This window comes from Nycticebus coucang, chromosome 22 (assembly GCF_027406575.1).
Source record: "Nycticebus coucang isolate mNycCou1 chromosome 22, mNycCou1.pri, whole genome shotgun sequence".
Taxonomy (NCBI): domain Eukaryota; kingdom Metazoa; phylum Chordata; class Mammalia; order Primates; family Lorisidae; genus Nycticebus; species Nycticebus coucang.
Genome location: NC_069801.1, coordinates 12,008,751 through 12,033,515, shown reverse-complemented (window position 1 = coordinate 12,033,515; position 24,765 = coordinate 12,008,751). Strand labels below are relative to the sequence as shown.

Below are 24,765 nucleotides of genomic sequence, written 5' to 3'. Positions count from 1 at the left end.
AAAAAAAAAAAAAAAAAAAGAAAGAAAGAAAAAGAAAAAGACTTGAATGACAAAAAGTGAGCCACTGGACAGAAGAGGGGACATGAGTGTTCTAGACAGTGTCAGCAGCAGCACTAAGTCACTGGTCAAGACCAAGCCCAGCAGGAGTCCCAGTGGGGGAATGGGGCAGAGGGCTTAGTGAGGGTTTCAAAGGCCAGGGTGAGGGTTTGGTAATAAATTTTTGTCTAAGCTAAGCCATTGAAGAGTTTTAGGCAAGAGTGAGAGATAATCCGATGTGGGCCAGAAACACATGGAATTAGCAGCAGGGAGCTTGGGGGTGAGCCAGGGTGGAGACTGTGGACGTGTACCACTGGATGGCGGTGCGACTTGGACCAGGGCAGCAGCGGGGGAGAAAGTGCACAGGGATTCTGGAGGTGGTACTCATAGGACTTGTCAGTGGGCTCCCTGTGGGAGAGGTAGGTTAGAGAAAGAGGAATTTTAAAAATATATAAGAAAATAACCCAGGTGGCAAGGATGTGGAGAAATCGGAACCTTTGTGCACTCACTGCTAGTAGAAATGCAAATGGTATAACCACTGTGGAAAATAGTAGGGTGGTTCTTCAATAAATTAAGATTAGAGGCTCAGTGCCTGTGGCTCAAGAGGCTAAGGTGCCAGCCACATACACCTGAGCTGGTGGGTTCGAATCCAGCCTGGGCCCGCCAAACAATAATCACGGCTGCAACCAAAAAATGGCTGGGCGTCATGGCAGGTGCCTATAGTCCCAGCTACTTAGGAGGTAGAGGCAGGAGAATCGCTGGATCTCAGGAGTTGGAGGTTGCTGTGAGCTGTGATGCCACGGCACTCTACCCAGGGCGATAGCTTGAGGCTCTGTCTCAAAAAAAAAAAAAAAAAATTAAAATTAGACCAGTTGTAAGAGCTTATGCTTATAATCCTGGTGCTCTGGGAGGCTGAGGCAGGAGGATCACTTGAAACCAAGAGTCTGAGACCCACTTGAACAAGAGCAACACCCCATCTCTACAAAAAATAGAAAAAATTAGCCAGGCCTGGTGGTGGGCCTGTAGTCCTAGCTACTTGGGAGGCTGAGGCAGGAGGATCACTTGAGCCTAGGAGTTTGAGGTTTCTGTGAACTAGGCTGGTGCCACTGCACTCTAGCCTGGGCATCAGAATGAAACGCCGCCTCCAAAAATAAATAAATAAATAATATTAAATTTCATTTTTAAATTACCATATAATGCAGCAATTGCATTTCTGGGTAGATACCCCAAAGAATTGAAAGCAGGGTCTCAAAGAGATATCTGTACTCTCATGTGTCCAATAGCTATTTACAATAGCTAAAACATGGAAGCAACCCAAGTGTCCATTGACAGAATGGATAAACAAAATGTGGTCCATACATACAACAGTATATTATTCAGCCTTAAAAAGGAAGAAAATTCTGATGCATGCTACAATATGGATGGGCTTTGAGGACATTATACTAAGTGAAATAAGCCCATCATAGAAAGACACAGTGATTCCCCTTCTAGGAGGTACTTAGGCGAATTCACAGAGACAGGAAGTGGAAATGGTGGTTACCAGGAACTTGAGAGGTGGTAACGGGGGTGGTGGTGGTGGTGTTTGTTTAGCTTTATTTTTTTTTAATCTACTTAGCAGGCCCAAGCCAGGTTTGAATCTGCCACCCCTGCTACATGGGGCCAGCGCTCTAACCACAGAGCTATGGGCAACCCCCAGGGAGGTTTGTTTAATGGGTATGAAGTTTCAGTTTTACAAGATGAAAAGAGCTGTGGAGAGACTCAGCAGTGATGGGTGCATATGCTGCGGGTATTTAATGCCACTGATCTGTACACTTAAAAATGATAAAGAGGGGCTCGGCGCCCCAAAGTATAGTGGTTACGGTGCCAGCCACATACACTGAGGCTGGCAGGTTCAAACCCAGCCTGGGCCAGCTGAACAACAGTGACAACTGCAACAAAAAATAGCCAGGCATTGTGGCGGGCACCTGTAGTCCCAGCTACATGGGAGGCTGAGGCAAGAGAATCGCTTAAGCCCAAGAGTTTGAGGTTATTGTGTTTGAGGTTACTGTGAGCTGTGACGCCAGAGCACTCTATCGAGGGTGACATAGTGAGGCTCTGTCTCAAAAACAAAAAACAAAATGATAAAGATGATAAATGTTATATGTATTTTACCACAATTAAAAAAAAAAAGTTGGAAAAGAAAAAAAGGATTCTAGGCCGGGCACAGTGGTTCATGCCTGTGATCCTAGCACTCTGGGAGGCCAAGGCAGGTGGCTTGCTTGAGCTTAAGAGTTCAAGACCAGCTTGACCAAAAGTGAGACCCCCGTCTCTACTAAAAATAGAAAATCTGAGGCAAGAAGATCGTTTGCGCCCAAGAGTTTGAGGTTGCTGGGAGCTATGATGCCACAGCAATCTACCCAGGGTGACAGCTTAAGATTCTGTCTCAAAAAAAAAAAAAAGGATTCTAGATCTGGGGCCCAAGGACAGGTGGCATCATTTACTGAGATGGTGACTTGGGGAGGCAGCAGTAGAAGGAACCCAACACTTCTGCTTTGGTCCTGTTCTAGACACCCAAGGACATCAAGGAGAATGTCTGGTGTTAGAAAGGACAAAGAAACATGGAGAAAATGGAGTCACAGGAAGGAGGATGACATTTGGGTGGGAGGTGTGGGGGGTGGATACGGATCAGGGAGCAGAGAGAAGACAAGTCCTGGGTCTCCACAGCAAGTGTAATGAGGAACCCTGGAAGCAGACCAGGGAGTGGCCGGGGAGGGTGGGTATCTAGAGCATTTCCGGAAGGACAGAGTGGTCATCTGTGTCTAATGCTGCTGAGAGGTCAGCTCAGATGAGGGCAGAGATCTGATCGTGGCCTTGGGCCTTGGCCTGAACAGTTTTGGGGATTGTGGACAGAAGCCTGATGGGAGATGGGAGGGCAGTGAAGTCAGAGAACAAGCGACTCTTTTCAAGTAATTTTTTTTTTTTGAGGCAGAGTCTCACTCTGATGCTCAGGCAACAGAGTGCAGTGGCATCATCATAGCTCACTGGGCTCAAACCACCAACTCCTGGGCTCCAGATTTCCTCCTGCCTCAGCCTCCCAAGTAGCTGGGACTACAGGTGCACTCCACCTTGCCCAGCTCATTTTTCTGTTTTTAGTAGAGATGGGGCCTTTGCTCAGGCTGATCTCAAACTTCTGGGCTCAAGTGATCCTCCCACCTTGGTCTCCCAGAATGCTAGGATTAGAATGCCTGAGCCACTGCACCTGGCCTCTTTCAAGGAATTTTGTGATAAAAAAGGAACAGAGACCTGGGGTGGTAGCTGGAGGGAGTTTGGTGTCAGGAAGGTTTGTTTTCGTTTTTGTTTTGAAAGAAGGAAGTTAATATATTGGTGGAGAAAGTAAAGCTTACACTTTAGGAAGAGAGAGTGTGTGGCAAGTGCAGAGTCTTTGGGAGAATCTAGGCTTGTCCTCATCACAGGCAGGCTGAGGAAGGCCCATTCTTCTGATGGGAGCATATAGATGCAGGAAATGTCTGGGTTTGCTGAATGAAAGGAGTTTATTGAGTGCCTGCTGTGTGCTGGTTGCTGGGTAAATGTGGATAAATGAGGCAGACAACGTCCTGTCCACCTGGTGCTTACCTTCTGTTCTGGAGGTCAAACAAGTCAAGTGGTGGGACCAGGAGTAGCTCGCTCAAGACTGCAGAGCTGGGAGGTGCCAGGTCCAGTGTGGGGGGGAGGACACGGGGTGGGAGCCCAGTGGGATGTGTGTGAGATTTAGGGTATATCCTCCAAGGGCTCAGAGAGCAGGGAGCAGTTTGAGGATCCCTAGAGAGTGGGCAGCAGGGAGAAGCTCTGTGGGAGTCAGGCCAGCTGCAGGCCTCCAGGATGCCTTCCCCTGTCCCCAGGAGGTGAGGGATGCTGGAGAGAGGCGGGAGCTGGACTGTATGCAGAGGCAGCTTCAGGAGCCTGTGGTGGATGCAGGGACTCAGAACTCCAGCAGTCTCCGGCAGGGCTTCATGAAGTGCTTACTGGAGGTAGAGGAGGCAGAGACCGCCCATCGGAAGACTTCAAAGGCCAGGGCGTCGTCATCCCGCAAGTCCCCCAGGATCCTGACCCCTGTGCCCACTGCAGTCCCTCTCAGCAACTCAGCCCCATGCCTGCCTTTGACCCTGTCTCAGACCCCTTCGTCATCTCCTGCCACTGCCCCACCATGGGGCTGGCCACCAGCCCCAGGACCAGTCTCTGCCCCTATGGGAGCCCCTGTCCCAGCCTCAGTGCCTGGCCCAGTACTGCCAGTCCCTGTCCTGGACCTGGGCTGGAGAAGGACAGAACTCTTGTACCAGAGTAGCGAGAAGAATCTGAGCTACGCCAACGCACGGTAGGAGCCACCACCCACTCACCCACCCACCTCTGAAAGGCTCCCCAAGGCCAGGGCCTTGACCTAGACTCTGGTCCCTTGGGCTTCTTCCATGACTTCCTGCTTGTTCTATCCTGTGTGTCTCTCTCTCCTCACTCTGGCCCCTCTCCATTTGTCCCAGCTCTGTGTCTTCCGTATCGCCCTCTCTCTGTCCCCTTTTTCATTTCTGACCCCTTTTCTCCTTCTGACTCCCTCTGAAGGGGTCTCTCCTCCTCTAGTCCCCCTCTGCTCTGCCTTCCTTCTTCTCTGTGTCACTCTCTTTTCCTGTCTTCCAAATCTTCTCCTGGCCCTCCCTAGCTATCAGTGACAGCTTTGGGCAAGGGAGAAAGGCTGGATGTTGTCCTGGGCCGGGGTTCTGTCCTCTGCAGGCAGCAGCCGGAAGAGCACAGCCTCCTAAAGGGGTATCAGAACTGGGAGGAGAGGCCCGAGGAACATCTCACCCTGAAACAGGAGGAAGGTGAGGGCAGGGAGTCCCGCTCAGGCAGAACCCTTGGTTCTGTGGGGTGTGCAGGTGCATGGTGGGTGGGGTATTGTGCAGATCAGCAGCCCCAGGGACCACCACAGCCTTGCAATTGGCCTGAGGGGACAGCACAGCAGGCACTGGGTGAGGGAGCCAGAGTTTATGCTGTGTCCTCTGCCTCGAGGTCTAGTTCCAGAGCTGTCTCTCTGTGAGAAGGATGGGAGCCCTGCAAAGAGCTTTAAGTTTTGGGGGTGTTTCTGCCTCCCTCAACCCAAGCCCACACTCTATTGGTCTTCTTTAGAGCAGCCTGGATGGGAGACAGGGTCTGGGACTCCTTTCCAGACAGCCCCTCACCGTTTAACAAGGCCACCAGCCTGAACATGTCCCCATTCCCACCACATCCCACCTCTGCCAGAAAGTTAAAAAGTTTTGAACACCCACCCTGGGTGAGGAGCCATGCCCTTTTCTCTGTTGTCCTGGGGCTAGCTCCGTGACCCTACTCCTCAGCACATCGTCCTGGCCCTAGAAGACTAGGGATGTGTCCTTCCGCTCCCATCCCCCCACCCCAACCCTCTTGGCTACAGGAGCCCCTTCCCCTGCCTTCCCTGGGTCCTCTCACTGGCCCTTTGTGACCTCACCCTTGAAGTGCACTCCTTGCAGCATTAAAACCCCCTAGCCACCGTCCTGCGCACAGCACTGCCCTGCCTGCTTCAGCAGGTCACCGAAAACATGCCACTTTGACTTAGACTCAGGGAAGGGCTGACAGCCTTGCTCCGATGGTGCTTAAACTTCCAGGCATTGGTTTAGCACCTGTAGTCCTAGTAACTTAGGAGGCTGAGGCAAGAGAATCGCTTGAGCTCAAGAGTTTGAGGTTGTTGTGAGCTATGACACCATGGCACTCTACTGAGGGTGACATAGTGAGACTGTCTCAAAAGAAAAAAAAAAGTTAAACTTCCAGGACTTTTGAGGGACCACGTCTGCTTGAGAGTTCTGGATTTTTTTGGTTCCTTTTGGGATATGCCTGCCTGTGGCAGGTCTCCACTCGCCCCAACACTAATCCTAGGCCTACTTCTTCTCCACAGTTCAGCGCTGTTTGTCAGAGGCTTACAGACTTACAAAGTCTATTGTGCACCAGGCGCGGGATTAATTCCACAACTCCAAGGGGGTGTCCTGTCGTTATGCCATCATACAGATACAGAAATAGAGGCTCAGAGAACTGCAGTGGCTTGCCCATGGCAACCATCCTAGTCAGCTCATGCTGCCATAGCAAAGGACCACAGGCTGGGTGGCCGAGACAACAGACATTTATTTTCTCACAGTTCTGGAGGCTGGAGTCCAAGCTCAAGGTGTCAGCAGGGTTGGTTTCTCCTGAAGCCTCTCTCCTTGGCTCACAGAGGGCCACCTTCCTACTGAGTCCTCACGTGGTCTTTCTTCTGTGCACATGCATCTCTGGCATCCCTCTGTGTGTCCAAATTTCCTTTCTGTATAAGGACACCAGTCAGGTTAGATTAGGGCCCACCCTAAAGGCCTTGTTTTAACCTAAATCACCGCTCAAAAGGCCCTATCTCCAAATACAATCACATTCTGAGGTACTGGGGCTCAGGGCTTCCACGTAAGAATTTGGGGGACACAAACCAGCACCCCTGCTTTGTGGTAGAGCCAGTCACTAAGCTCTGTTGATGCTCAGATTTTGCTGTGGCTGAAAAACCAGACACCACACGTTATGATTAGTATGTGGCTTTTATACCAGTGGGCGCTACTCTGGGACTTTCTTGCCATCCTTCCTGTCCTTTGCTCTGGTCCAGACAACTGAAGATATCCCAGAAGCTGTGTCCATCTGGATAAGTGACTACAGACACCAAGGTCTAGGGCATGGACTTAGATTCAAAGGCCTTTCTGGAGCCAGGCATGGTGGTGCCTGCCTGTAGCCCCAGCTAGTCGGGAGGCTGAGGCAGGAGGATTGCTTGAGCCCAGGAGTTCAAATCCTGCCTGGGCAACATAGTGAGACCCCCTCTCTAAGAAAGATGTTTCTGGCCACCTAATCTGTAAGCCTTAATTTCCCCATCTTTACAAAGGGACTAAGAATTCTACTCTGATGAGGTTTTTTTTTTTTTTTTATTAAATCATAGCTGTGTACATTGATATGATCATGGGGCATCATACACTAGCTTCATAAACCGTTTGACACAATTTCATCACACTGGTTGACATAGCCTTCCTGGCGTTTTTTTAGTTATTGTGCTAAGACATTTACATTCTACATTTACTAAGTTTCACAAATATCCTAAAACTCATGAGCTCAAGTGATCCACCTGACTCTGCCTCCCACCTGTGCTTGATTAATGAGCACATGGCTCCCACCTGTAAACCTAGCACTCTGGGAGGCAGAGTCAGGTGGATCACTTGAGCTCATGAGTTTTAGACCAGCCTGAGCAAGAATGAGACTCCATCTGTACTAAAAATAGAAAAACTAGCTGGGCATTGTGGCAGGCACCTGAAGTCCCAACTACTTGGGAGGCTGAGGCAAGAGGATCAGTTAAGTCCAAGAGTTTGAGTTTGCTGTCAGCTGTGATGATGCCATGGCAGTCTAGCCTGGGCAGCAGAGAGGGACTCTGACTCAATAAAATCAATCAATAAGTACATAAATAAATAAGAATATGGCTATAAAAAGCCTAGCCCAGTGCTTGGCACTTAGTAGGGTGTCCTAAAGTGGGTATGCTTCTGGGGCCAGGCAGAGGCCACTAGTTATCTTAGCTCTTGTTATCCCAGCCAAACCCTTGGCCTGGACAGAGTGAGATGAGTGAAGAGGACCATGTGCCTTTGCTTTCACTCTTTAATTATCTTTGCCTCTCTAGGATGGTGGGCAGGAGGGAAGTTGGGGAAATGGGATGGATGTGGGGAGCAAGAATGCCCCCACCCCACCTAACCCCGGCCTCCCCTCAGCCTTCCGCAGCTACTTCGAGCTCTTCAATGGCTCCGGCGAGGTGGATGCGCAGAGCCTGAAGAACATCCTGCTTTGGGTGGGCTTCTCCCTGACGCCGGAGCAGGTGAAGGATGCCCTGATGAGTGCTGATGTCAATGGTAAGTAGGGGAGAGGAGACAGTGGGCTCACTCTGAGCCCCAAGCAGCTCTGCTTCTCTGGTGCAGAACCTGTGCAGTCTCATGGGGCTCTGCGCTCGGAGAATCCTGTGCTTTATCTGATGCTCTGTCATCACAGTCTAGAAATTCCTAATAGTCTCTAACAAGGGAGCCCTGTCTGGCATTTCCACTTTATGCTGAGTCCCATACATTATGTAACTGGTCCTGACTCCAGGAGTTTACGCTCCCTGAGTGTTTACTCAGCACCAGCTCTGGGGACCCAGAGATGACAAAGACCTACCTCCTGACCCCAAGGTGTGAGTGATCTCAGAGGTTCCCTTCCCTGCAGGCTCTCACATGTGCTCCAGCTCTGCCATGACTCAGTAAACCCAGCTGTAGGGCGATGCCTGTGGCTCAAAGGGGTAGGGCGCTGGTCCCATATGCCAGAGGTGGTGGGTTCAAACCCAGCCCCAGCCTAAATAAATAAATAAATAAAAATAAAAGGATAGATTGGTTAAAATGGAATTTATTAAAAAAAAAAACCCAGCTGTATGACCTTGGGCAAGTCACTGAAGTTCAGTCAGTCTCAATTTCTCAGGCTGTAAAGTGGGGCTGATAATAGTACCTATCTCATCAGGCTGCTATGGAGATAAAATGAGGCTGGGCACAGTGGCTCACACCTATAATCCTAGCACTCTGGGAGGCTGAGGTTCAAGACCAGCCTGAGTAAGAGCAAGATCCTGAGACCCTGTGTCTATTAAAAATAGAAAAACCAGCTGGGCACTGTGGCAGGTGCCTATAGTTCCAGCTACTCAAGAGACTGAGGCAGGAGGATTGCTTGAGCCCAAGTATGTGAGGTTTCTGTGAGCTACAATGTCAGGGTATTCTACCCAGAGCAACAGAGTGAAACCCTGCCTTAAAGTAAATACATAAATAAATAGATGAAATGAGATAATCCAGGCAAAAACCAGGAGATGTGGGCGGCGCCTGTGGCTCAGTGAGTAGGGCGCTGGCCCCATATGCCGAGGGTGGCGGGTTCAAACCCAGCCCCGGCCAAACTGCAACAAAAAAATAGCCGGGTGCTGTGGCAGGCACCTGTAGTCCCAGCTACTCGGGAGGCTGAGGCAAGAGAATCACTTAAGCCCAGGAGCTGGAGGTTGCTGTGAGCTGTGTGATGCCACGGCACTCTACCAAGGGGCATAAAGTGAGACTCTGTCTCTACAAAAAAAAAAAAAAAAAAACCAGGAGATGTTAGCTGCCAATACAGAAGCAGAGTTTAAAGTGGCTTAGGAGGCCGGGCATGGTGGCTCATGCCTATAATCCTAGCACTCTGGGAGGCTGAGGTGGGTGGATTGCCTGAACTCATGAGTTCAGGACCAGCCTGAGCCAGAGTGAGATCCCGGCCCCCCATTTTTAAAAATAGCCAGGTGTTGGCAGTGCCCGTAGCTCAGTGGTTAGGGCGCCGGCCACATTCACTGGGGCTGGCGGGTTTGAACCTAGCCTGGAGCTGCTAAACAATGACAACTGCAACAACAACAACAAAAATAGCTGAGCATTGTGATGGGTACCTATAAGTCCCAGCTATTTGGGAGGTGGAGGCAAGAGAATCGCTTAAGCCCAAGAGTTTGAGGTAGCTGTGAGCTGTGATGCCACAGCACTCTACCAAGGATGACATAGTGAGACCCTGTCTCAAAAAAAAAAAAAAAAAAAAAAAAAGCCAGGTATTGTGGTAGGTGCCTGTAGTCCCAGCAGCTACTTGGGAGGCTGAGGCAAGAGAATCGCTTCCAGTGGTTCTCAACCTTCCTAATGCTGTGGCCCTTTAATATAGCTCCTGTGGGTCGCAACCCACAGGTTGAGAACCTCTGGAAGCCCAAGAGCTTGAGGTTGCTGTAAACTGTGACGTTACGGCACTCTACCCAGGGCAACTCTATCTAAAAACAGGATCACTTAAGCCTAAGAATTTGAGGTTCTTGTGAGCTATGTATGATGCCACATCACTCTACCTGGTAAGACTCTGTCAATAAATAAATAAAGTGGCCTGGGAGAAGGGGTCAAGAAGGCTTGCAGGAGGAGGTAGGTGATGGCTGAGCCAAGTTGTGAAAGATTAAGCAGGAGGGAGGAGGCAGGCAGGGAAAGGAGGAGGAAGAACGGTGTTTCTGGTGGCAGATACAGCCTGTACACAGGAAGAGAGTGCAGGGTGAGGGGAATCCCATGGGGTTTGCTGTGGCTAGATGCAGCGAAGGATGTGGGGTTTGAGAACGGTGGACCTGTGCGGGGCCTGGGCTCCTGACCACCAGGCGTCATGACTGTTCCCCCCATCACTGCGCAAGTCAGGAATTGACCCCAGCTCTGCCTGGTGTGTCCTAAGTAAGAGCTTTCTTTTCTTTTTTTTTTTTTTTGCAGTTTTTGGCCGGGGCTGGGTTTGAACCCACCACCTCTGGCATATGGGGCTGGCGCCCTACTCCTTTGAGCCACAGGTGCCTCCCGAGCTTTCTTTTCTCTGTGCTTCAGGTTTCATGTGGGATATAGGGATAAGAGTACTCAGCAATGGCTGGGCGCCTGCAGCTCAGTAATTAGGGCGCCAGCTGAATGCACTGGGGCTGGTGGTGGGTTCGAATTTGGCCAGGGCCTGCTAAAACAAAAACAAAAAAATAGCTGGGCGTTGTGGTGGGGCGCCTGTAGTCTGAGCTACTAGGGAGGCTGAGGCAAGAGGGTACTTGAGCCCAAGAGTTTGAGGTTGCTATGAGCTATGAGGCCACAGCACTCTACTGAGGGTGACAAAGTGAGACTCTGTCTCAATAAAAAAAAAAAAAAAGGGTATTTAGCATCAGGACCAGGCACAGTGGCTCACGCTTGTAATCTCAGCACTTTGGGAGGCTGACGTGGGTGGATTGCTTGAGCTCAGGAGTTTGAAACCAGCCTGAGCAAAAGCAAGACCCCGTAGTCCAGCTACTCAGGGGGGCTGAGGCAAGAGAATCACTTGAGCCCAAGAGTTTGAGGTTGCTGTACAGTACTTTACCCCAGGGTGAGTGAGACTGTCTCCAAAAAAAAAAAAAAAAAAAAAAGGAAGGCAGTGCCTGTGGCTCAAAGGAGGAGGGCACTGGCCCCAGATACCGGAGGTGGTGGGTTCAAACCCAGCCCTGGCCAAAAACTGCAAAACAAACAAACAAAGGAGTACTCAGTATCCTTGGATGGCTGCTTTAAGGATCAGAGAACATCTACTAAGCACCTACCAAGCACCTGTCTGTCTTAAGCCCTAAGCCCTGACGACACAATACAAAACAGAATCAGTCCCTGCCTTTCAGAATCGTCATTCAATTCCAGATCTTACGGGGATTTTATAAGAGTGTTTGATGGGACATCTGAGCTGGTCTGGTCTGAATCTCTGAGGAAGGGATGGTCAAATGGAAGCACGTATAGGATGTTTACTAAGTCAAAGAGTTGGAGACTAGTGGAGAGAATTCTAGAAAGAGGAAGCAGCCATGTGCAAAGGGCTTGAGCAGGGAAGAACATGGCCTCAGGTAGGAGAGCAGGTGCTGGGCAAGCTTGGCACAAGGTGAGGCTGGAGATAGGTGACATGCAGATCCTCCAGGAGATTTTAATTTTCATTTTCTACTTCATGTGCCATTTTCTGCATTGAATATGCATCATTTTTATAATTAGACCTAATGAGTAACTGCTAGTAAACATGCCTGGGCTGCGGTGCCTGGACCTGTTCAGGAAGGCCCCTGCCCTCCTGGTAACTCCTCTGGCCTCCACAGGAGATGGTCACGTGGACTTCAAAGACTTCTTGGATGTGATGACAGACACTAGGCGCTTCTTCTGTTCCGTGGGTGAGTGGGGATGAGCCCAGGGCAGTCAAAGCTGGGGAGGGGGCATTTAGGACCACCAAATGGTAATGGCAGCCACCAACCCATGTCCCCAGAACAGAATGCCCTGATGGACGTGGCTCTCCCAAACCCCCACACTCTACTCTTTGAGATCCTGTCCCTGCTGGTGGAGATGCTGGCTTTACCAGAGGCAGCCTTAGAGGAAATCACAAAGTGAGTGGGGCTGGTTGTTGGGGGTGGATGGTTGTGGACACTGAGGTGGCACTTTGGGAACTTTTGCTAGTTAAGATTCTTCATCACAAGTGAAAGAAACCTGGTGGGGTACAGTGGCTCACACCTGGAATCCCAGCCCTCCAGGAGGCTGAGGCTGGAGGATCACTTGAGCTCAGGAGTTTGAGACCAGCCTGAGTAAGAGTGAGACCCCATATTTACTAAAAACAGAAAAATCAGGTGGGCATTGTGGTGGGCTCCAGTAGCCCCAGCTACTCAGGAGGCTATGGAAGGAGGCTTGTTTGAGCCCAGGAGTTTGAGGCTGCTGTGAGCTATGACGATGCCATTGCACTCTAGCCACGTTAACAGAGTGAGAAATAAACAAATAAATGTCTTAAAAATAAATAAAGTGGAAGAAACTCAAACAAAAATGGCTTAGCAAAGGTATTGGCTTAAATAACTGTTTAGGGTCTCAGGAATGGCTAGATCCAGGAGTCCAAATAATACCAGTAAAGGCTTTATCTCGCCATCTGTACATCTCGGTGCATTGGCTTCGAGCTCAGCTAGGTTGTCCTCACAGGGTTAGGGGTGGCAACCAGCAGCCCCATAGTCATACCCTCCTGGTATGAAAGAGGAATTCTTTCCTCTAGGACTCAGGTAGCAATCACAGAAAAGGAAATCTTACAGACCCTGCCTGGTGCCAGGAGACACAAAGCGCGCCTGTCTCTAGGGCATAGAGAGTAGGTAGGCAGGTAGATAGTGGTTCATCTAAGGAGGAGATGGCCATAGGTGAAAACAACATGAACTTTTCAGTTCTAGAGCCAAAGGTGAAGGCAGACTAGCCCACTGATCTCCAACCAGCAGTTTCAAGCCATGATGCCTTGAAGGAGCCCTGAGCCTCCATTTCTTGCCTTTGAAATAAACTTATTTTAATAGTTGCTCCTCAATAATTACTAGCTTCAGGGGTGGTGCCTGTACTTAGTGGGTAGGGCGCCAGCCACATACATTGAGGCTGGCAGGTTCGAACCTGGCCTGGGCCAGCTAAAACAACAATTGCAACAAAAAAAATAGCCAGGTGTTGTGGCGGGTGCTTATAGTCCCAGCTACTTGGGAGGCTGAGAGAGAATTGCTTAAGCCCAAAAGTTTAAGGTTGCTGTGAGCTGTGATGCCGTGGCACTCTACCCAGGGCAACAGCTTGAGACTCTGTCTCAAAATAATAATAATAACAACAACAACAACTAGCTTCAGGGCTGGGCAAGGTGGCTCTAATCCTGGCATTCTGGGAGGCTGAGACAGGTGGATTGCTTGAGCTCAGGAGTTTGAGACCAACTTTAGCAAAAGTTGAGAGTCTGTCTCTACTAAAAGTAGAAAAACTAGCCAGGCATTGTGACAGGTGAAGTCCCAGCTACTCGGGAGGCTGAGGCAGGAGGATCGCTTGAGCCCAGGAGTTTGAGGTTGCTGTGAGCTAAGATGCCATGGCACTCTACCCAGGGCAATAGAGTGAGACTCTGTTTCAAAAAAATAAAAACAAAAAACAGAAAAGCTAGCTTCCAGCAGAGGTGGTTGTGAGGGTCAAATGAGATCAGAATGCAAAGGCCCTTTGTCGACTGCTTTGCACAGTTTTTATAACTGTATTAGAGAAAACCCCAGGATCTGGTGGGAGGAAGAAAGAATTTGGAGCTCTGTTCTGTGCTTCTTATTAACTAGTACAGCAACCTTGGGCAAGTCACCTTCTTTTAAGCCTCGGTTTCTTTATCTGTAAAATGGATGCTTATTTCCTTGATTCTTCAATGTAAATGACAGGGGATACAAGGGTAACTCACAAAATCAAATCTGCAGGGACCAGTGTCTCAGGCCACTGGGATCTTCTCTCCACTTATCACACAGAGGCTTGTCTCTCCCATTCAGTAAGCTGGGCTCATTTATTCCTACCACAGACCAGGCTTTTTCTTTGTGGGGTGGGAAGAAGAGGAATGATTGCAGCCTGCTCCAGTAACATCAGCTTGGCAACTCCAAGGACAAGAGATCTTTTTCCTCCCAGTATTTGTAATTCACTCAAAATATATACAATATAAACATATCACTTAAAAAGCCATAAAACAAACTCCCAGTACCCATTACCCACTTTATGATTAAGTTTTTTGAGACAGAATCTCACTATGTTGCCCTTGGTAGAGTGCTGTAGTGTCACAGCTCACAGCAACCTCAAACTCTTGGGCTTAAGCAATTCTCTTGCCTCAGCCTCCCAAGTAGCTGGACTACAGATGCCCGCCACAACGCCCAGCTATTGTTTTTTATTGTTGTTGTTCTTAGCAGGCCCAGGCCGTGTTGGTTGGAACTCCCCAGCCTTGTTGTATATGGTCGGCACCCTAATAGCTGAGATACAGGCGCTGAGCCCCATTACCCACTTTAAAAATGGGTCATTTCCAGGGCTGGGTGTGGCGGCTCCCACCTTTAATCCTAGCACTCTGGCAGGCTGAGGCAGGTAGATCTTTTGAGCTCAGGAGTTAGAAACTAGCCTGAACAAGAGCAAGACCCCAGGGCGGCGCCTATGGCTCAGTCGGTAAGGCGCCGGCCCCATATTCCGAGGGTGGCGGGTTCAAACCCAGCCCCGGCCAAACTGCAACCAAAAAATAGCCGGGCGTTGTGGCGGGCACCTGTAGTCCCAGCTACTCAGGAGGCTGAGGCAAGAGAATCGCTTAAGCCCAGGAGTTGGAGGTTGCTGTGAGCTGTGTGAGGCCACGGCACTCTACCGAGGGCCATAAAGTGAGACTCTGTCTCTACAAAAAAAAAAAAAAAAAGAGCAAGACCCCATCTCTGAAAACAGCCAGTGTTGTGGCCGGAGCCTGTAGTCCCAGCCACTCAGGAGGCTGAGGCAAGAGGATTGCTCAAGCCCAAGAGTTTGAGGTTGCTATGAGCTATGATGCAACAATACTCTGCCCAGGGTAAGAGTGAGACTGTCTGAAAATAAATAAAGATCATTTCTAATAACCCTGAAGCCCTTGCGTACCCCACCCAAATCACAAAATACTTTTCCCCCAAATAAGAACCATTTCCCCCTTAATGTTTTTTAATTTCATTGCTTATTTTTTCCCTCATTGTTTAATGAAAATTTCAAATATATAGCAAAGGTAAAATAATTTTTTTTTTGGCGGGGGCTGGGTTTGAACCCACACCTCCGGCATATGGGACCAGCACCCTACTCCTTGAGCCACAAGCGCCACCCTTAATTTTTTTTTTTTTAGAGACAGAGTCTCACTTTATCACCCTTGGTAGAGTGCCATGACATCACAGCTCACAGCAACCTCCAACTCCTGGGGTTAGGCTATTCTCTTGCCTCAGCCTCCCGAGTAGCTGGGACTATAGGCGCCTGCCACAGCACCAGCTATTTTTTTGTTGTTGTTGTTGTTGCAGTGTGGCTGGGACTGGGTTTGAACTCACCACCATCGGTGTATGGGGCCAGTGCCCTGTTCACTGAGCCACAGGCGCCGCCCCAAAGTTAAAATAATTTTACATGAATTGTTTACATACCTATCATATAGATTCCACCATTACCATTTTACTATTTCTCTTCTATCTATCCATTTCTCTATCCTTCAATTCTTCATTTTTTTTTTTTTTTGAGATAGAGTTTCATTATGTAGCCCTCGGTAGAGTGCCATGGCATCACAGCTCACAGCAACCTCCAACTCTTGGGCATAAGTGATTCTCTTGCCTCAGTCTCCCAAGTAGCTGGGACTACAGGTGCCCGCCACAACACCCAGCTATTTTTTTGTTATAATTGTCACTGTTGTTTGGCAGGCCCAGGCCAGGTTCGAACCTGCCAGCCCTGGTGTATGTTGTCAGCACCCTAGCTGCTGAGCTACAGGTACCAACCCCTATCCTTCAATTCTTTAGCTCATTTCAAAGTAAATTATAGTCATTTCTTTCTAAATACCTCAGGAAACACATGTATATATTAACTAAAAGTCAGTATTTGTTTGGAGCAAATCATTAAAATTTGTTTGGAGCTTCTTTTTTTTTTTGCAGTTTTTGGCCAGGACCGGGTTTGAACCTACCACCTCCTGAATATGGGGCCAGCACCCTACTCCTTTGAGCCACCAGGCGCCGCCCTGGAGCTTCTTTTTTTTGGGGGGTTTTTTTTTTTTTTTGGTAGAGACAGAGTCTCACTTTATGGCCCTCGGTAGAGTGCCGTGGCCTCACACAGCTCACAGCAACCTCCAACTCCTGGGCTTAAGCGATTCTCTTGCCTCAGCCTCCCGAGTAGCTGGGACTACAGGCAACCGCCACAACGCCCGGCTATTTTTTGGTTGCAGTTTGGCCGGGGCCGGGTTTGAACCCGCCACCCTCAGTATATGGGGCCGGCGCCTTACGGACTGAGCCACAGGCGCCACCCGAGCTTCTTTTTTTTTTGAGACAGAGTCTTATTCTGTCACCCTGGGTAGAGTGCTATGGTGTCATTGTAGTTCACAGCAATCTCACATCCTTAAGGCTCAAGTAATCCTCTTGCCTCAGCCTCCCAAGTAGCTAGGACTAAAAGTGACCACCACAGCACCCAGCTAGATTTTCTGTTTTTAGTAGATATGGAGTCTTGCCCTTGCTCAAGCTGGTCTCGAATTCCTGAGCTCAGTCAGTCCATCTGCCTTAGCCTCCCAGAGTGCTAGGATTACACAAGTGAGCCACTGTGCCTGGCTTTTTATTTATTTTTTTTACAGAGTCTCACTCTGTTGCCCTGAATGCGGTGGTGTCATCATAGCTCACAGCAACTTCAAATTCTCAGGTTCAAGAGATCCTCTTGCCTCAGCCTCCCAAGTAGCTGGGACTATGGGCACCTGTCACCATGCCCAAGCTAGTTTGCTATTTTTAGTAGATTTGAGTAGATACAGGGTCTTGCTCTTGCTGAAACTGGTCTCTGAACTCCTGAGCTCAAGGGACCCTCCCGCCTCCACCTCCCATAGTTCTAGGATTACTGAGGGTGAGCCACTGTGCTGGGCCCTGGTATCGTACCTCTTTTTGTTTATGGTCTGACTCTCCCATTAGGTTTGTGTCCAGGTAGTTGATTTAGGAAGTGATTCCAGGGAGGAGGTAAGCTTCAAGGTTTTTCTGTGGTGATTTATCTTCAATGCACAGTGGGATAACAATGGTCAGGGGAAGACATGCCTCTGTCCCTCATCTACTGACACCTTTGGTGAAGGGCGGCCTCACGGTGTTTAACTCCTCTGCACTTCTGGGCGGCACATGTGTCAGAGAAGCCCCAGGGCAGGAAGCAAGAGCCTCAGATCTGAGATAAGACCTCAAGGGTAGCCTTGTACAGAACTGGTTGAAGCCTGTGTGGAAGTGGTTGCTTGGGGCAGTGGCTGGAGCAAGGAGGTGGGGCTGAGATTACCATACGGGAACCCTGTGTGGATGTCTCCTTCACTGCTCTTTCCCAGGCACTTAGAAGAGTGGTCAGCACACAGTTAACCTTAATGAGTGTTTGCTGAATGAAAGGTGCTGCAATCTAGTGCGGGAAAAGGCAAGGATTAATGAGTTAAGGAAATCAAGTGGGTTGTAGGCTAGGATGGGGGGAGGTTCAGGTTGTCAGGGGGCTGGCAGCAGAAGCCTAGCTGATCTGGCAGGGAGGGGAGGACAGAGGATTTCTGGAGATGTTCCCTAAACTGAAATCTGGAAGATGAGCAGGAGTTAATGGCACACCTGATTTACAAAGCACTTGCACATCTAAGTAAAAATATCAGTGATAAAACCATAGGTAACACGTACCAAGTTCTTTGTGTGTGCCAGACACCATGGTGAGTACCTGATGGGCCTTGTTATTTAATCCTATAGCATGTGGACTATTTGATCCCTTTTACCCAGGGAAACCTGAAGCTCAGAGAAGTCAGGTGACTTCCAGACTTGCAGCTACCGGAGAGAGATAACCATTCCACTCCCTCCCCCCCACCCCATTTTACATAGGGAGACTGAGGCCCAAACCAGGGCAGTGAGTTGCTTGTGGTCACAGAAAATTAAAGGCAGAGCTAGGACTAGAATCCAGGTTTCCTAACTCCTGGGCTTGTATTCCTGCTCCAGAGCTGGACAGAAAGAACAGGGGTATAGGAGTGGGGTGAATTAAACAGCTAGGCTGAGCTGGATGGGTACTCCCTCCCCAGCTACTATCAAAAGAAGCTGAAGGAAGGTACCTACAAGGCCCAAGAGATGGCATCAGCCATAGGCCAGCTGCGGTTGAGGAAGAAGCTTCCCTACAATCCCCAGCAGGCAGAGAGCTCTGAAGTCCCAGAACGAAGGGTCCTCAGGATCCTGAACCGACTAAAGCAGCACAACTATGGTGAGGGCCCCGGGCAAGGTGGACTGGGCTGGGGACTCTGCTCTCCCGCCTACCTGGTTGTCTACACATCCAGACCCAGGTAGCTGAGAGGCTTGGTTTCCCACTTGGGCTTAACTGTGTGCAGCAGTGAATGGGCTGACCATCACCATTCCACATTGCACCTTGTAACAATGGACTCCTGCACAGGTTGGTCCCAAGAACTAGGATTGAGAAGGGAGCATCTGTATGGAGCACCCAGCTTGAGCACCCTCTGGGGTCAGTCACTGTGCTAGGCCCTGCACAGATGAACTATAATTTAATCCTCATAATCATGTTTTTATCCCATTTTACAGATGAGAAAACTGAAACTGATGAAGTTTAAGCAACTTGCCCAGTTGTCTCCAACTAGTGTGTTAGAAAGGGAAGTTTATACCAAAGGTCTGACCCCTAAAACTATATTCTTTTCACTGGGCAAGCCTGCCTCCCAAGTACCACTTATTAGGCTCCGACTGTGTGCCAAGTGATGGGACAGGAGCTTTGCAGTCTTTCTAAAGCAGTGTTTTTCAACATTTATCTCATGGCACACTTAAACCTATACTATAGTTAATCTTCTGTGGCACACTTAGATTATGTTGATTCCCCCCCCCCCCCCAAAAGAGTAAAAAACGAAAATACTTCTTGTGCTTTTAACTTCTATTGAAAAAAATTGAATTAATGATCTTTAAAATTCTTCACAGCACACCAGTGTGCCTCAGAACACTCACTGAAAATCACTGTTCTAGAGTGGGCCTATCAGACTCCGCCAGGACCCATCACAAAAACATCTGCTCCTTTTGAAATTGTTACCAGCCCTTACTCTGTGCTCAGCGCTTAGCTGAGTGCTTTGCATGTTTGACCCCTATCTATAACCTTTCCCAGTACCTCTGTGAGGTGGGAACCACTATTTTCTCCAGCTTAGAGCCTCAGGGAAAGGTTAAGTGGAGCTTACCCAAACCCACCCAGCTCATTATGTGGCACAGCCAGGATTTCATCTGCGTCTGCCTGCCTCCCAAGGCCAGGCATGCTCTGGAGTATTCCCCCTCCTGCCTCCTTCTCCACCAGCTGCCAGCCTGCAGAGCCCCTATGTCCAGGTGCCCTGCCCACGGTTGGACAAGAAGCCCATCCGACGGAAGCAGGGCAACCAGTACATGCTAGAGCAGACTGCCCCCACCGGCCTAGGTCCTGATATCGGAAGCCTCTTCTTCCCATCAGGATCTCAAGAAGGCAGGTGGGTGCCCAGACAGCAAGGACCCCAGCCCTGGCCCTTCCACCTCCTTCCTTCAAAGGCCTCTGGCCTAATGCGCAGGCAACTCATCTTTCCAAGAGATGATAGCTGGGTGACTACTTACTCTAGTAGGGAGAAAGGAGGGATGGGAATAAAACTAACCTTTGTTGAGGGTTTGTATATCAGATAGATTGTTTCACCAAAGCCAGAGTTCTCGTGCCCTCAGGACTCAGGGGCATGAGTATGTGCTTTTTTTTAGGCTGGCACTATTCTCCCTTTCCCCTACAGAGAGTGCCTTTGTCCCAGTCTAGCTCCATATTAGGAGTAGCTGGCTTAACCTGGGCAGAGGAGAGTGTTCTCTCTGCAGCAGACCCCTCCTATAACCCTCAAAGGGAAAAGAGCCCTGGACTTGGAATCAGTACTGGCTCTATTATTCCCCACCTGGGCATGTAGGAATGGCTTATGTCTTGGCAAGACTGTAGGAGAGGGCCAAACATCTCTCATCCTTCTGCCCACCCTCTCCCCAGGGAACACAACTCTAACAGCAGAAAGTGGCTCAGCTCTGTGCCGGCTCGAACTCACTGACCGTCTGGAGTCCTGACTCTAGGCAGCTGTTTAAGGCCTGCAGACAGATGGTCATCAGGCAGGGGCTATGGCTGGAGTTTGCTTTTGTGGCCCAATAAGCCAATAAACACCAAGAACTTCAGCCTCTATGCCTGGTGCCAAGGCCGGCCCCCAGGTCTTCACCCCACCACTTGGCTCTCAGAGTACAAGGTTCCAGGACCCTCCCATCCCCATGCAAGACTCACTTCAAAGCCCTGCCCAGAGTTGGGGTTCCTGCTACAGGTGTGTCTGGGTACAAAGTCTTGACTTTCTGAACACCCTCAAAGAACACAGCCGGCCCCCTCCTCATATGAATGTCTCCCCCTTTGGACTGGAAGCTGAAAAAGGCAGAAATTCTCTCTCCCAACTTGCTCTAAGGAAGCAGTGGACATAAGGGAGAGATACAGCCCCTGAAAGCATCCAGCCCTGTGCAAAGATCAGAGGTGGCCTCAGCCATGCTCTTCCATGACAGAGCCCCAAGACTCAGGGGTCTCCTTTCTTTATAGCCTGAAGGAGTGGGTCTTTCCCCCCAACCTACACACCACCCACACTATTTCTCTACCAAAGAGTCTCTCCCTGGAACTAATAGCTCACAGGGTTAAACACACAGCCACAGGAAGAGAGAGGAGGCCAGGAACTAAAATGAGGACAAGCATCTGACAAGTTTAAAACGTGTATTTAAAATACAATTTATAAAATGCTTAATCTGCCGACTCAGGAGCCCGCGGTGCAGGGTGTGGTGGGGGTGGGCAGCTGCCTGCTACAGCAGCAGAGCAAGACTGCAGGGGTGCGGCCTTCCCTCCCATGCCCTTCTGTTCAGACACCCACAGGGCCCATGTGCACCCCTGGGATCACACAAGAAAACAGGACCCCAGAGGCTTCTTGAGTCTCTGCTTACCAGGGAGGCTGGGTGCAGCCCTGCCGGCCCATCCCTGAGCAGAGCACCCCCAGATGGGGCAGAGCAGGGTATGGCTGGGCAGGGCAGGGCTGGGCGGGGCATGTGGGCTCTGGAAGGGGCTGATGGTAGCAGATAGGGTGTTACCTCCTGCCTGCAGGTGGGGAGCACCCTGATTGAGTGGGCTGAGAAGGGTTGGTCACCAGGCCTGTACCCCCAGCTCCTTTGGTTATAGGCTGACATCAGAGTAGTGGCTCATGGGAAGCGGTTAGCTGGAAGGTCTGAGGCCTGGCTCATGGGGTCAGGGAGGAGCTGGGGAAAGGGGGCAGTACCGTGAAGGCAGATAAAGGGGCAGCAGCCTCAGGTTTTTGCCCCCCATTCCCCCGGGGTTTTCCAAGCCAAAGCCTGCAACTTACTTTAAAAAAGAAAAGGAAAAACAAAAGCACTTAAGGAAAGTTACAGACAACTACTAAAAAAAAAACCCCACACAAAATCCAAACTGTTTTCTCATCTTCCCTCCCGCCTCCCCCCAACACAATAAAGTTTCCTGTTTTCTTTTTAAAATTTTGCTTGCCACCTCTCCATCTAGAAGCCAGGGCATAACTGCTGGTGGGTGGTGACAGGCACACAGTGGGCAGAGCCCCATCTTTGGCAGGAGGGAGGTGGCAGCACCAGTCCCTGCCACATCCTCAATCCAGACACCCACCAGCCCGCCTTCATGCGGCTCACACTGGAGGGGGTGGGTTAAGAACAGGTGGTCCCAATGGCTGATCAACGGCACTCCTGGACTTCCCACCAGGACTACCTCTGCATCCTTCTCCAATCGAAAGGACAGTATCTTGTTGGGCCAGAAACCACTATTACTTGAGGGATGGACACTATACATTTAGAACGTGGACACCTGGTCAGGGCAGTGGAACTATAAAGATAGCAGCCAACTTTCTTCCTTGCTTACCCCTGGAGATAATTCTCCCTCTTACTTATTGAAGCCTTGTTCCAGCTTTGCTTTAGGAAAATTCCTGGCTTCACACGGCTATAAGGCTGTGCTATGGACTAGTCACTGATTCACCTGGCAGCTGGCCCTTCCTCCCAAGGGGAAATTATAGTGGGACATGGTTTGCTGGTCTGGCCTACCATTCCCACAGCTCCCACAAGGCTGAGAGCTAGGTGAACCGAAAGCGGAGTGAACCAGTCAGTGAAACTGAGCTTGCCACTTTGGCCACCGTGTGCTGCCCTAATCACAAAATCATATCAACTACTCTAAGACTTATCTGCTGGTCAGGAGTGGGGTGGCCGTCTGGCTGGCTGAGGGATAAGGTGCAGTGCAACAGAAGGGACCAGAGAGCTTGAGCGCTGCTCTAGGCGGTTGCCTTTTCCACCTCCAGGGACAGAGTAAGAACTACCTTCATTCCAGGCCCTTGCTCTGGAAAAAGGGGTGAAGGATAGCCTAGGTCTATGGGGAACCAGTCTGTTATCAATCTTTGCAATGCAAAGCTTTTCTTTTCCCAATTTTATTCAAAATGGTCTGCTCCCAAGGTACTGATTTCACACAGGAAATGTACCAAGTAAAGTTACTGAGCTGGGGCCATCAACAGAGATGGAGCACCACAGACAGTTAAGAGTTCAAGCCTTGCTGGAGTGGGAGGATCTAGCTACCTTCTGACCACTTAAGGAAGAAGGCTCAGAGTCCTGGAGCCAGACTCTCCCCTGCTCTTCCTGTGCTGACAGCATAATACTTAACAATCTCACATCCTTTACTTCTAAATCCAGGAGTGCAGTCTCACTCCCTGATAATCCCTGTTTTCTTCTAGAATCAGCAAGCCTGGCTGGTAGGGAACCACCCTGAGGGGTATGGGAAGGGGAAGTCTGTACACTTTCCCTATGTCCCAAAATACTAGAGGTGGGGTTGGCACCCTCCCCAGGCTCTCTGAGCCTACAGAGCCAGCCCAGTCTCCAGGCAAGGCCAAGATGTCCTGAGACTTAGCTGGGGGAGGGAGGTATAGGCATGGGGTGCTCATCTGTCTGGGGGCTACAGAGCCCTGCCCCTTTTCTGGGCGGCAGTAGGAACATAGAAGCTAAGTTCATCAAAATCCTATTGGTTAATGTTTCTAGTGAATGTCCTAGAAACATTTTTAAGTAGACTACCAAACTACCTTTTCTCAATTAAAAATTCATTAAACTGCTAAAACCCCTCCCATGCGCTTTTTCTTGCAAATCAGATATTTGTATAAACAAACAAAAATAGGAAAAAAAAAAAAAAGAAAGGATATTTTCAAATGGAACTTACTTTTTAAGTGATGAAGACATGCACTTGGGGGTAGGTAGGCAGGAGTTCTCATTTGTGTTTTGAAATCCCAAATTAATGAGCATGATAAACTGTTATTGCTGGCACTAGCTTTACCCCAAGTGGCCAAGTGGCACTGCCTGACTCTCTACTCTGAGTCCTTGGTGGGTCTCCCCAACCCTCCCCTAACCCCCACCCTTTCCCTTTCCATTGACTTGGGACAGCCCTTGTCGACATGCCAATCACAGTGGGAAGAGGGAGGAAGGGGGGAGGTCACAGTGCATGGGGTTCAAGGTCACAGTGGGCGGAGCAAGGGGGATCACAGTGCAAGTAAGTCAGGTCGTTCCCTCTGCTCAAGTCCAGCTGTCTGCCACAGCAGTGCAACCCGTGGCGGACGACCCAGGAGGCGGTGATGGTGGCAGCGGCAGCATCCTTTCTTGCCTGCATTTATCTGCGCTGTTTGAAGCCTTGTGACCCATCAGGACCCAAAGGCTGTCTGATCACATTATTGGGCTGCCTGCTGTCTTCAGGTTGGGAGATCCTGGTTGGCCTGAAAGGAAGATGATCAGAGGAAGGATATAAAAGATGTCACCATTTTTTTTTTTTTCCAGTTTTTGGTCAGGGCCGGGTTTGAACCCACCACCTCTGGTATATCGGGCTGGCGCCCTACTCCTTGAGCCACAGGCGCCGCCAATGTCACCAATCTTAATCAACCATCCTTGCAGCCCAGGGCAGAAGTCACAGTGGCTGTCAGTCAACTCTGGCTCCACGAGTCTGCTTCTTTAGCAAGCAGACTCAGGGTATCTCTTAAGTTGGGAGGTCCCTGTGAGTAGGTAGGGCCAGAAATCCATGCTCACTTCCAGCAGCCACAGCATTCTACTCCACAGTTTGGGTCACCATCATTCATTTGTAGGTAGGGGAGCGCTCAAGGCCCCATTTTCCCCAGAGGCAATGACTAAGTACAGCATATCTTCCACATAACCATGTGGCACACAGACTGTCCAAAGTGTCAGGCCAAGAGCTCAGGAAAGGGACACAGACCTGCCATTCCTATCTTCCTGCTTTTCTCTTCAAACCATGTGGTGGTTAAAGACTGACTCAAATCAGTGCAGAAGACTAAATAAAGGAAATATACTTTTTGCACTCCAGAGACAGTAATAAACCTTCAAAATTATGACTCTTTTTGTAGAGACAGAGTCTCACCGTACCACCCTCGGGTAGAGTGCCATGAGGTCACACGGCTCATAGCAACCTCTAACTCTTGGGCTTACACGATTCTCTTGCCTCAGCCTCCCAAGCAGCTGGGACTACAGGCGCCCGCCACAATACCCAGCTATTTTTTTTTGTTGTTGTTGTTGTTGCAGTTTGGCCGGGGCTGGGTTTGAACCCGCCACCCTCGGCACATGGGGCC

At 49.8% G+C, this 24,765-nt stretch overlaps 2 protein-coding genes across 10 annotated transcripts in view; one reads left to right on the top strand and one right to left on the bottom strand.

Moving 5' to 3' along the window:
• Positions 1-20,278, top strand: part of SPATA21 (spermatogenesis associated 21) — a 37,120-nt gene extending 16,842 nt beyond the window's left edge. Inside the window, 8 exon segments of the mRNA XM_053575092.1 lie at positions 3,915-4,387; positions 4,795-4,883; positions 7,830-7,967; positions 11,726-11,797; positions 11,890-12,007; positions 18,154-18,329; positions 19,410-19,575; positions 20,100-20,278. Of these exon segments, the coding sequence (XP_053431067.1) occupies positions 3,915-4,387; positions 4,795-4,883; positions 7,830-7,967; positions 11,726-11,797; positions 11,890-12,007; positions 18,154-18,329; positions 19,410-19,575; positions 20,100-20,157 (1,290 nt within the window). The 3' untranslated portion in view covers positions 20,158-20,278.
• A 554-nt stretch (positions 20,279-20,832) lies between these two features.
• Positions 20,833-24,765, bottom strand: part of SZRD1 (SUZ RNA binding domain containing 1) — a 29,345-nt gene continuing 25,412 nt past the window's right edge. For all 9 annotated transcript variants that reach the window (XM_053575097.1, XM_053575100.1, XM_053575098.1 and 6 more), the window contains one exon: positions 20,833-23,904. In XM_053575097.1, the coding sequence (XP_053431072.1) occupies positions 23,802-23,904 (103 nt within the window). In that variant the 3' untranslated portion in view covers positions 20,833-23,801. The remainder of the gene's footprint in view (positions 23,905-24,765) is intronic.